General features: G+C 40.7%; 1 protein-coding gene across 1 annotated transcript; it reads left to right on the forward strand.

The window, feature by feature from the left end:
* On the forward strand, positions 1-12380 carry abhd3 (abhydrolase domain containing 3, phospholipase). Its single transcript, XM_005742580.2, has 9 exons — positions 1-188; positions 2490-2653; positions 4355-4537; positions 5834-5879; positions 8510-8622; positions 8893-9066; positions 10907-10955; positions 11043-11208; positions 11366-12380. The coding sequence occupies exons 1-9, from the start codon at positions 27-29 to the stop codon at positions 11545-11547; spliced, it is 1239 nt and encodes a 412-aa protein (XP_005742637.1). The 5' UTR covers positions 1-26; the 3' UTR covers positions 11548-12380.

A 12380-nucleotide genomic window follows, 5' to 3' on the forward strand; every position in this document is an offset into this window, starting at 1 on the left:
GTACCTGAAACACCAGGGACCTTGCAATGATCTCGCTGGACTTAAATTTCAACATTTTGACTCGGGACCTGTCGCATTACCTGGAGAACCAAGTGAAAGTTGGGCTGTTCGGTTCGGGAGTGGGTCTGTCTCTGGTGCTGGGCTTCAGCGCGGCGTACACCTGCTACTATTTGATCTCAGTAGCGAAGGTAATTGACATTAACTTAAGGGTCTGTGTCTTTTGAGGGGAGTCTTCACGGTATACGGCTTGTATATCACATAAATCCCCGTGTGCGGTGTGTGGTCTTTCGCGGAGAAGCATCTTAACTGCCAGGGACTGGTGATGGTACTCGGCGTAGGTGCTGATGGAGGTGTCTGTTAGCTGGCATCAGTTTAACTGGAGGGATAACGCCGCAAAGCAGCACGTGTACGTCGGATGTCAGGCGACGGAGCAAACACTAATCCGTATATAGACCCAAAATGGGTGTTATCCATATTAAAGTTTAGCTCGTATGTAACGAGAAAAGGACTGCAGTTAGACGTCGGCATTAGGGAAGCTAGGCTAGCTTTTACTGTAAGCTAGAAATGCCGGTAGAAGGTGTTATGTAACGCCCGCTGAGCTGCCGCCGTTCATTTGTAAAGGATGGAGACGAACAGCGTTCACTAAATGAATAAAAAGAAGCTTTTCGTCTGTGACTTTAGGGTTTGAATGTATAAATATGGTTAAAATAAACGTGGATCTGTGAAATTGGCAGTCAGAATCTCTTAAAGCGGTGGTGTCAAACATGAGGCACGGGGGCCAGAACCGGCCCGCCAAAGGTTCCAATCCGGTCTACTGGAAGGGTGGAAGTTTTTCTTTTTGTTTTTTCACTTTCTTCTTCACTGTACTACACAGGGATGAAAAACGTATGGCTGTTTAAGTGTTGGTAGAGCTAAAGTTGTTTAGCATAAATAAAGATTAAAATACTGTAGGTTTTTTTTCTTGTTCCAAAAATCATTATTTTTTATTGTTTATTTTATTTTTAATTTGCATTTATTTATTTCTGCTTGTAGCAGAAGTCACTTGACCTTTGAATACACCAGAAATGTAGTTCTGTAACTTTTATTAAGTTTTTGTGACTCACAGTCTTGTGAGTGGCAAAGTTTCAATAAAATTTCAGTTTCGATTTTGTTTGGGGTTTTTTTGCCAAACTAACAAACACTAAAACTAAAGATATTGCCTTTATAATTTTATTTTATTTTATTTTAGTCCGTTTTTTTTCACATCTAATTTTAGTTTTGTTTAGATTTAATTACCTAGATTAACATTTGTAAACAACACATAAAAACCAATCACATCAAAATAATGCAAACAATATACACACACTTTCTTCTGCTTTCAGAGGTTTGATGGCTTGAGACAGAAAAGACAGTTTAGACCTATTTTTTGTGAAAGGGGGGGGGGGGTAATTGTAATGTGGAGATGGTAGTAGTTTAAAGGAAGAGGTCTCATCACTCACAATGTTATTGTGAGTGATGAGACACACACACAGTCCGTATAAATGCTTTCTAAACTTGGTAATGCAATTCCCAACAACATGTAATGAAAATGTAATAAAACCTGTAGCTTAAATTGCTTTAAACTGACTTCCCCACCATAAGCGATGTGATACAACCACCAGGTACTATTTGTCAGTGGATCCCGGAGGTTGCTGGCTCTCAGTAGAGGAAAACCTTTACCAGATTGAAATGGTTGAAAATATTTGTTTTGCAGCACAAGCTGGAATTGGGGAATGTTCGCCTTCAAATAGAAGTTGTGGCTCTCTGCTTTTGCACTGAAGGAAAACAGGATCTGTTTCTAGTTTGCACCACACTTTTCACCGTTTCACTACAGCTCGGGGACTAGCTGGCCAGTGTTTGTGGATAAATCTGCCACTTCCATTCAAACTACACCAGCTACTAAAGAAATACCTATAGCCATTTTTCCTAGTGAGAGGTGGTTGCCAGGGGGTGAGTGACTGGTCTTTAGACCTGCGTTGCCATGGAGAGTACCCGCAACCTCCAGCAACCACTTTTTTCCAGAAAATTTTGTGTGTGTGTGTGTGTGTGCGTGTTTATTTCTTTACATTAAAAGGTTGGTTATTATGCAGTTGTTTAACTAGGCCAGCTCACTTGAGATTATATTGGGCCATGTGTGGCCGATGAGTTTGACACCCGTGACTTAATGCAAAGTAAGCAGCTTGCTATGCTTGAACGTGGTTGTGCACATTAATCATGCACAACTGTAGGTTTATGCACTCATAAAGCAAACTCTGTCACAGTTAGATCTGTATTGGTCTGTATTAGATGTGATTTGATGATAATGAATATATTTAGATTTAGCTTTACCACATGTGACAGTAAATCTATTATTACAGTAATGGATCTATTGTTAAGACTAAATAACAGCACTTTAAATGAGTCCTGTAGGGAGACGAAGTCTCTTATATGATTTTAACCTGTGCCATCCTACATTCACGTCTGTTTTGCAGAAGCCACAGCTGATCTCTGGAGGTAAGAAGTTCTACCATTTTCTGAGGGAGCAATGTCCAGTAGTGTCAGAGACCTACTACCCCACCTTTTGGTGTTGGGAGAGCCGCATCCAGACTCTGCTGAGACCTTTCGTCACAGCCAAACCGGGGGTCATCTACAGAAAGTAAGTCCCCGCTGTGACTGATGTGCCAATTGTCACTTTCATCCTCTAAGCTTATATTTTATTTCTCCTTTGAATCAATTTTGTTCCGCAAGAGATTTCAGCATTACTAAATGTCAGGGAAAACATTTTGAGTATTTTGCTGCTGACTGTGCTTGGCTTTATCAAACTTGCTCACTGAGAAATTGCTGTTGGTCGTTCTTTCCAGTGCCACAACTGGAAACAAATCCGGCTCTTGTTCTTTGCCAATCTCCAAAGCCCAGAGGAGAAAGAGATCCTTTGTGTCACCGTGCTGGCTTGGTCCGCCAGGCCTGCTCCTTGAAAATGTTCATTCTGCTGAAGATTAATTGGCACTGCATTCCCTACCCCCCACATATCTCAAGATATGAGATTAGAATGAGTGAAGACAGATTTGGTTTTAATTATAACACATGTATAACTTATTTATTTGTTTTCACTTGAGGAAAAAAAGACCCTCATTTTTCGCGTACATGCGTTTTGCCCAAGTCTGTGTGTTTATAACTGTAAACTGTACAACTGATCTGATGTCCTTATGTTTAGGTGTCTGTACCATGTACTAGACATTAGAGTAAAAGACAAAAATACAATCTTTAATATTCTTTTTCCTTGTTTTCTTAATTCCTTACATAAAACCACAGCTGATTTTGTTTAAATATGACTTTTAATTCAAGGGAAACGGTAAAGAATTAAGAACTGTACACTATTAATCTGCTACAAGGACTTTGACACTGCCTCTGCTTTTCACAGAGATCTTTGTCAAGGAGAAAAATGCTCCCATAATGCCCCTGGGTGTACAGATGCTAGTGGAGGTCTGTGCTACCGCATCAAACCTAGAAAGACTGATAGTTGCATTCACTCAAGTTATTATCACATGGCCTCCGGGGACAGCAGGACACTCCTCCTATAATGAAGTTATACAAGGTTGACCCAAGGACGGACAGCGTGAAAGATGTCCGATGTATCGTAGGCTGTCTGGGTGAAATTCCACTCAGCTTGTTGTCATAGCTGGGGATTAGCACCACGGACTCTGCTGGTTTCTCCGAATTGGCCTTTCTTGACTTTAAAGTCTCGCCTCAGGTGCATATTTCATGGCCGTTCTGTAATTTCACGCTGTCTCTCTTAACCGCCGGACGGCCAAGTTGGGCTCAGCGGCTGTCGCGTGTGTGCGTTTGTGTGTGCGGAGCAGGTTTAAAAATGCACCGAGACTGAATTACATCATCTGCCACGCACGGGTTGTGCATCCACGAAATTGATTAGCTATAAGAACCCATTGGTGCAATGGCCTCCTCTTTATTTGAATTTGCTCTGTGTTGCAGAGTCTGCTGACAAGGTGCTCGCAAGGGAAATGAGGCAGCTGTCAGTGAGTGTTGTGCTCACATATCCAGTCCCCACTTTAGCAGCGTGTGTAACGGATGCAATGAAGTAATCCCGTTACTTAAAAGTATTAATTGTGATGTGAAAGAAGAAGTGGACTATTTCCACTGTTTTTATAGCTATTTCATTAGCAGATATGCTTTTTAATTCAAATTTCACACCAGTGTTGTCCCATGCTTGTGTCTGACTGTATATATACTGTATATATACAATGGATGAAACGAAGAAGACGATATATACAGGCGCACAGAGTGATCATTGTCAGGAAGACCAGTGTTGCTGACTTGCGTGTCCTTCTTGTCTCTGCAGTGAGCTCATTAAAGCAGCAGATGGAGGACAGATCTCTTTGGATTGGTTCGACAACAATGACAGCCTTTCTCATCCCGACCCTGCCACCAGGCCCACAGTCCTCCTCCTCCCCGGTCTGACCGGCACCAGCCGAGAGTCCTACATCTTACACATGGTCCAACAGAGCCGGGATCTGGGCTATAGGTGGGTGGTCTTGGCTGAATAGCCTGGCTGACTCAAAGAACTGACAATTTCTCTGCTTTATGTTCTAATTTGCTATCCACACAGACTGCAGATTTCATGTCCAAATAAAGTGAAAGAACTTTCACTGGCTTTCATGATTGCAAAGTAAAATCTGCAACCAGTTCTATAGTGCTTTTGCAAGATTTTTTATACCTTTATATAATGGGTCCATGAGTGACAGGGGCTCGGGGTTATTTGAGGTGAAATCACAAATAAAGTGGGCAGCTAAGCTCCGTGTCGAGAGCTGCTTTTGTAAATAGCCAAATGTAGCTCGAGCTTGAAGAGTTGCAGAGGGAGGCACTTTTTTCCCCCTCCACTTTCCTTCATCTCCAATAGGCCCTGTCTATGTTCTCTCTGCACTCATTCTTTCACACAGATTTGGAAAGGCATGGGAAGAGAGCCGGCAAACTCAGCATCTTCCACCCCTCTCCCCTGTCTGTGTAGCTTAATTAATTACAGCTTATCCGGGTACAAGCTTTGCAGCTTAGCCCGGACCAGCCTCCGAGTGTATGCTGCAGCGTGTGTTTAAGCACTCCACCACCACCACCACCTCCTTCTCCCCCCTCCTCTCGCCCAGCACCCTGTACAGCTCTGCCCTGCTGCTGCTGCTGCTGAGTTATGCCGATTATAAAAACAGCAGGTCTGACTCCAGCAGATAATAGATGACTGGCGAGATGCTGATGCCTTTGCTTTGCAGTACAAGCACAGTTCCTTCACACAGCTGTGCCTCCCTGCGCACTTCATCGTATACACAGTTCATTTCTTTTATGTAAGAAATGTTTGTATAAAGAAATCTGGGCTGTTGCTTTCATTTGGACGTGAGCTTTTATAGGCTTTTGATTATCTGTAAAATCCTGAAATTGGAAGGAAATGTAAAAAATAAGCCATTTACTAGCGATTTAGCCAGTTTGAAATCTGAAGTTGGTTAGTTTACACCAATCGAAGGCACATTTGAGGATGTTTTATCAGCAAACTTTGGATTTTCTTCTGGAAAGCTGAGTAAAAGAGCTAGTCAGTGGTTGTTTAATGCACTAATCAGTTCAGATCTCCTTATATTACATACACATGTACAACATAGACAATTACTTTGCAGCATGCAGTTAGTTTTTATAGTAATATATATTATGTATAAAATGTCAAGAAACAGCACTACATTCTCGACAAACTCAATCTAATATATTCAAAATGTAACATTTACCTGCTGCCCATTAAATTTGACGGTGATTATTAAAATTATATATGTTTTGTGGATTTCAGATGCGTGGTTTTCAACAACAGAGGAGTTTCTGGTGAAACATTACTGGTAAGATCTGTTCCAACACGTGTCAAAGATTTCATTCCCTTTTTTTTCTTCTTTTTCGTCCGTGAGCGCCTTCCATGTTCACAGCGTCAGACACGACTGTTTAGGACAGCTGACCTCCCTGTAGAGTTGCTCTTTTTCTTCTGTTGCACACGTGTCGCAGAGCCCACAGGGAGCCTCAGTGGACGCCGAACAGACAATGTTGCTGCACAGCAGGGATTAAGTTACAGACAGATACTGTATTTTAATGCCGAGCCACAGAAATATGAGCTCGCCAAACACGTGCTGTCCCGACACCTGGCTTAATCTCTCCTCTTGCACTCGGGTATATTGAGCTAATACAAATTAGCTCAAACTTGGATATTGTATTCCATGCACATTGCATTTAATGGCTCCACTCTCTGCACTCTCTGCATGTCTCTGCTTTAGAATAGAGATACCTTCTACTACCTGCTACATTTACTATCACCATTGCATAGAGATTTTAGTCAAAGTGGTGTTTTATCACCTGGAGAGAGTGCACAAAATCAAACCTTCAGATTTGAAACAAGAGCAAAGGATCCAGTGTCACTGTGTTTGATTGGGGTTTACATCCAGAACTCAGTTGGTTCAGCTGTTATTACATTTGAGCTGGACCCTGTAATCCTGGCACCGTACCAGGTCGTTGGGGCAGTTTTCTCCCTCTGTCAGTGGAGAAAATGGTGCGATATTCAGTGCAAATGCTTTAGCACTTGTATGCTTCTCTGTCCAGTAAGTGTGAATATCCTCCATTGTTCAACCAGGCCAGTTTTTCCAAATGGCCCACTGTGTGAAAGATGCACACTGATACAAAGATTATCCCTAAGTGCTATAGCCCTATTTCCAGACCTTGAGAAAACGCCTATTACATTACACTCTCCTGTGGAGTTGCTTTGCAGTGAATATGTTCACTCTGCTAAGTCTGTTCCCCTGAGACATTATTAATTTGTTGTTTTGTTATATATTCAATAAAAAATAAGCATAGTAAGATCTGGTGGCCTATTAAAGTTCTGCTCTTGTCCAGAACTATTAAAGGAAGCATAAGAGAACAGAAAAGCAGGAATATAGTTTGCCTGAGCTTCTTCTTGAATCCTAATGAGCAGCCTTGGAGAGCTGAGAAACTGGACTTGTTAAATAGGCTCCTTCAAGTTAGAGCAGGCTTGTTTTAAATGTTAAGTAGCCTGCACTGAGTGATAACACTGTTTCAAGTCGAATAAAATGTCACCCCCACATACACAGAACAGCATTCTTATCATACTCAGAAATTGCCAAATAAACAATAATAATGAGTCTCAGAAAAATGGGTTATCCTGTGCAGGCCTGCTAAAACATTTTTTATGTAGATACACAGCGTGAACAGGTAAATGTGAATCCACTTTTCATGGCTTTATAGAGAGGAGATTCTCGTGGTCTACTGAGCAAATGACTGAAGGTTTCAATAGAGTTCACTCACTGGAGACTTCATTATGTACACCATGCTATTACTGAATTGGAATGCCCTTTGCCTTCAGAGCTACCTTAGATTCAATAAGGTGCTGAAAATATTCCTCAGAGAATTTGGTCCATATTGTTGTGGTAGCATCACCCAGTTGCTGCAGATTTATTTACTGCACATCTTTGGTTCCATCACAGGTGCTTTATTGGATTGATACTGACTGTTAAGGGCATTTGAATACGGAGAACTCTGTGACATATTAAAAAAAAACCAGTTTGAGATGATTTAAGCCTTAGTGATAACACGGTGCGTTATCCTGCTGGAACCAGCCATCAGAAGAATGGTACACTGTGGTCATAATGGGATGTACATGGTCAGCAACAATACTCTGGTAGATTAGGGCATTTAAACAACACTCAGTTGTTACCAAGGGGCCCAAAGTGTGCCAAGAAAATATCCATATTATCATGAGATCACTGGCAAAAGCTTGAATGATCGATAGTAGGCAGGACGTATCCATTGCTTTCAACTCATCAGACCAGGCAACACTTTTCCAATCTTCTGTTGCCCAATTTTGGTGGTCCCAATGGGAGCCTCTCTTTCTAGTTCTTATCTGAGAGGAGTGATAGTCATTGTGGTCTTCTGTTGCTGCTGTAGCCCATCTGCTTTAAGGTTTAACGTGTGTGTTTAGAGATGCTGTTCTGCATGCCTTGTTATTTGAGTAGCTGTTACCTAAATGCCAGTTCAAAGCAGTCTGGCCTCTGGACAAACATTTTCACCCAGAGAATTGCAGCTCATTGGATATTTTCTCTTTTGAAGGCCATTCTTTGTAAACCCTGGAGATGGCAGTGTGGAAAAATCCCAGCAGATCAGAAATTTTTGAAATACTCAAACCAGCCTTTCTGGCACCAACAACCACATCACATTCATTTAAATCACCTTTCTCCTCTATTCTGATGCACAGTTTGAATTTCAGTATGTCTGTGGACTGTCAGCCTGTCTCCATAAAATCCTTTAGAAGAAACAGCTGCCCTACCAAACTAATAAACTGTAATGTCATCTAAGTTTTTACTATACTAAGTTTCCAGTTTTCACTTTTGTTGGGTCTTCATCGTGGTTTTGACAGAGACAAAGAATCAGAAAGGCAGGAGTGACTGTGTTATGTTGCTGTCATACCCAGACCCCAAGGACCTACTGTGCAGCCAACACAGAGGATCTGGAGACTGTTCTTGAACACATCCAGAGGGCCTATGAAGCTGCTCCACTCATGGCTGCAGGAGTGTCCATGGGCGGGTAATGGAGCCACTCTTTACAAGCTAGCTTGCACATACTGCTAATAAAAGTCAGAATAAACATTAAAGCTACTTTTCACGATGCAGCTTTAGTAAACTGTGAGATATTGAACATTTACTCTGTGTTGGGGACATGTCAGTGCTTTGTTTTATTATTTTCCAGTTGTCTGCCAAATAATGTGTTTTTTATTGCACAACGGTAATCCTCTGAATTGGGGGATTGGTCATTCAGTTTCCCTCTGTCCCTTCATCTCTCTCTCTCCATATTCAGGATGATGCTGGCAAACTACTTGGGGCGCAAGGGCCGGGAAACCTGTCTGAAAGGGGTCGTGGTCTTCTCAGCGGGCTGGGATGTGTTTGAGTGCACCGCTTCACTGGAAAAACCCCTGGACCGTTTCCTCTTCAACTCCTACCTCACCAGCTGCCTACAAGCCTCTGTGCACAGGTCAGCCAGGGCCAGAGCAGGGATTAACACAGCCACTAAGTCACTGCCAGTGCTAGATTCTAAACAGAGGCTTGAACAACTGGGTTTCAAATATTTATGTTTGGTTTGCTCATTTAAAAGTTGTGGGGGGGAGGGGTATGCTTTATTATTTGTTAGGTGATGAACAAAACATGTAAACAAAGCCTGACTACATATCCACAATATATTCCTACTTGTGTGTTAATATGAGCAATGACATATACATATATATATATTTACCTAGTGCTGCCTCATCATTTTTCTTATTGGATATCACTGAGTTTTTCCTAAGTTATTGTGTTAGAAGAAGAAGTAAAAGAAGATATTTTTTATTTATCCGGTTAGAAAATTGAATTAAAACTAAATAGCTCAAATACGTAGACTAGTGACAGCTCGATAAATTACAATATGACAAAACAAATATTTTAATAAGGTAAAAGCCTAATCGGAAATCAATAAATGCTTAATCATAATTAAGTAAATAATAATTATGATGATGTAGTGGTTTGCACTGTTGCCTTCCAGCAACAGGGTCAAAGGTAAAGGTCAAGGCTGAACCACCTTTACATGGTGTCACTCTGGGTAATCGAGACTTCCCCTCGCTGTCTCACTGTCATTTGCTGTGTAACCATATGTCAAATGCAGGATGGATAAATAGCTGAGTGTAAACCTAAAGAGCACCTTTATTGCATTGATGATGATGATGATGATGATGATGATGATGATAGTAAATCCAGAAATCCAGACTAATAACAGACTAAAGGACTAATAACTGATTTAATAGCCAGGGACAACACAAGGGTGGATTGATAAACACTGAGGAGAAGACAGTGCTATTTCTACACATGAGGGTAATTAGTAGAAGTGGACACAGCAGGGTCATGAGGCACATGTGATTGTAATGAAAGACATTGAGGCATGAGGTGAAGTAAAACTAAACACAAAACACAAGTGAGAAATAACGCCTAAGATAAGGCAGGAAGTGAGAAACAATAAACAGGGAAACGCAGACACGGGACTGAACTAAACGAAGAAGAATTGACAAGAGGAGAAGACGGGAAACACTGAGGAAACAAATGAAACTGGAAAAATAAATTATAACAAGAACTAAAGGCTCCAAAAATGCTAGAGAATAAATTAGGATCAATAGACACCATTATGAACAGCTAATGAATTCAATGCCAAAAGTTCAAAAAGCCACAGTCCAGAATTAATAGATGGATAAAAATATTCTTATATAATACACAAATGACATCCACAAATGGCATCTTCATGTTGCCTAGCAACTGCAATTTTTTCTAGCATTTATGCAATTAACATTTAACAAAAGCATCAACTCATTTAGATCCACAAAAGTTGAATTGAAGCTGCCTAGCAACGGGCTAAAACGGCCCATTTTTCGCAGCCTCTACAACCCCCACGTTTTTTACTTCTCTTGAAGCGAATGAGAATATCAGTTCATGCTTATTTTAAATAAATATAACTGATATTAGCTTATCATCAAACCAATTGTGTTCTTTAGAATATTGCTATTTAAGACAAATACTGATGACAACGTTTGCACAAACCGGGATCATGCTGAGAGGAAATGAAGGCTATGTGTGAGGAGCTGAATTTCATTAGCAGGAGGAATGTTCTCATATCGATGTTGATGTTTTATTGAAAAAAGCTTTTTTTGAATTTATCTTTTCTTTTCCGGGGTAGATTATTATATTGTTACAACCTTGTCAGCATTTCTGGGGAATATTTTCAAATGCAAGTCATGTAACCTAACAGCAGTTAGTGACCTGTTTTTTGTTTTTGTTTTAAATCTGCCCCGCAGGCACAGACCAGTGCTCGAAAAATGTTACGACATTGATCATGTCATGAAGGTAGGGGATTATTTTCAGCGGCGTTAAGCCATGCCAATTTCATTAAATAAAGTAGACCGAATAAATCGTTTTACCGCATTCCCACAGGCAAGGACCATCCGAGAGTTTGACGAGAGGTTCACCTCCATAATGTTTGGTTATCCTACCAATGACGACTACTACCACGATGCCAGTCCTGTCCACAGGCTCAAATCTGTGCAGGTGCCAATGCTATGTCTCAACGCTGCTGACGATGTCTTTTCTCCATCTCACGGTGAGTCTCCAGTCCAAAGTCCAGTTCATGGGTGAAAATACTTCAACTACGTGAACTAATGATAACATTCTGGCATGTCATGTAAAGAGATTGCACAGAGATTAAGCAAAAAAAAAAAAAAACAAAAGAAAAAGTGAATTCTGTGTTTTGTTTGCAGCCATTCCAGTGGAGGCAGTGAAACAGAACCCTAACCTGGCCATGCTCATTACCCATCACGGCGGCCATATTGGTTTCCTGGAGGGCCTGTGGCCACGTCAGAGCACTTATATGGACCGAGTCTTCAAGCAGTTTGCAAAGGCGGTCATTGAGCAAAGCAACCAACTCAAAGACCTCTCCTGATAAGAAGATGTAACTGATGTTCTAGTTTTACATTTTTATTATGTCTTCTTGATACATTCTGTCCTTTATTTCTTCCATTTTAAATCCCATTCTTGTTTTTTATACCTTATTCAGCCCTTTCTGCATTGCATCTACCTTTTCCTCTCTACCAGACCAGTTCTGCAGTTTTTCTTTCTTCTGATGACTTCTTCTATCCTTGCCCTCCATAGGTCTGTTCTATTTTTGCTGCCACAAGCAAAAAAAAAAAAATCCTCATTCTTTCTCATTTTAAAGGGCACATTTTATTGAATGCAGCATTTGTGTTGCACTCAGCATTAATTTATTGATTCCATACAGTTAAAAGTCTGTAGTCCTGCAAGCAAAGCTGTTCATGTCACAGCTGAAATACTGAATCTGTGCCCATTTGTGCATTAGCTAGCTAAAGAATTATGTGATTACCGTGTGCAATCATCAGTACTGTACATGAGATTCCAATCATTTTTCTTTATGAAGCATCCTCTATTGCTTTTATCATGAAGACATCTGTAGGATTTTAGCCCTCAGGGATTTTTTTTTATTTCCTTAACTTCTTTCCCTCCTTTGTACTTTCTCAGTTATTCTCCTGGAGTTTGAGTTTTTCTAAGTTTACGTCCACACAAAGTTATTTATTTTCTTCTAAAGTAATAGTTTCATATTTTTGTCTTTGCAGTTGTGAAGCTTGAATTCACTTTCTTTTAAATATGATGCTAATATCATGAGATGAATAGCTTAAAGATTGGAAGCATAAAGATTGGAAGCAGAGGAAAGCAGCGCCTCTGAAGCTCTAAATAAAATGCAGAGCCGTGAAAAAGTAT

The sequence above is a fragment of the Pundamilia nyererei genome, unplaced genomic scaffold, assembly GCF_000239375.1.
Source record: "Pundamilia nyererei isolate P.nyererei 1_Seehausen unplaced genomic scaffold, PunNye1.0 scaffold00121, whole genome shotgun sequence".
Taxonomy (NCBI): Eukaryota; Metazoa; Chordata; class Actinopteri; order Cichliformes; family Cichlidae; genus Pundamilia; species Pundamilia nyererei.

What these genes read in the sequence shown, in the direction of transcription:
- abhd3 (XM_005742580.2), top strand. Translation starts at nt 27, where the DNA reads ATGATCTCGCTGGACTTAAATTTCAACATTTTGACTCGGGACCTGTCG. An exon ending in CTACAAGCCTCTGTGCACAG is followed by an intron (nt 9,067 to 10,906) that starts GTCAGCCAGGGC and finishes TCTGCCCCGCAG; the next exon opens with GCACAGACCAGTGCTCGAAA. An exon ending in ACATTGATCATGTCATGAAG is followed by an intron (nt 10,956 to 11,042) that starts GTAGGGGATTAT and finishes GCATTCCCACAG; the next exon opens with GCAAGGACCATCCGAGAGTT.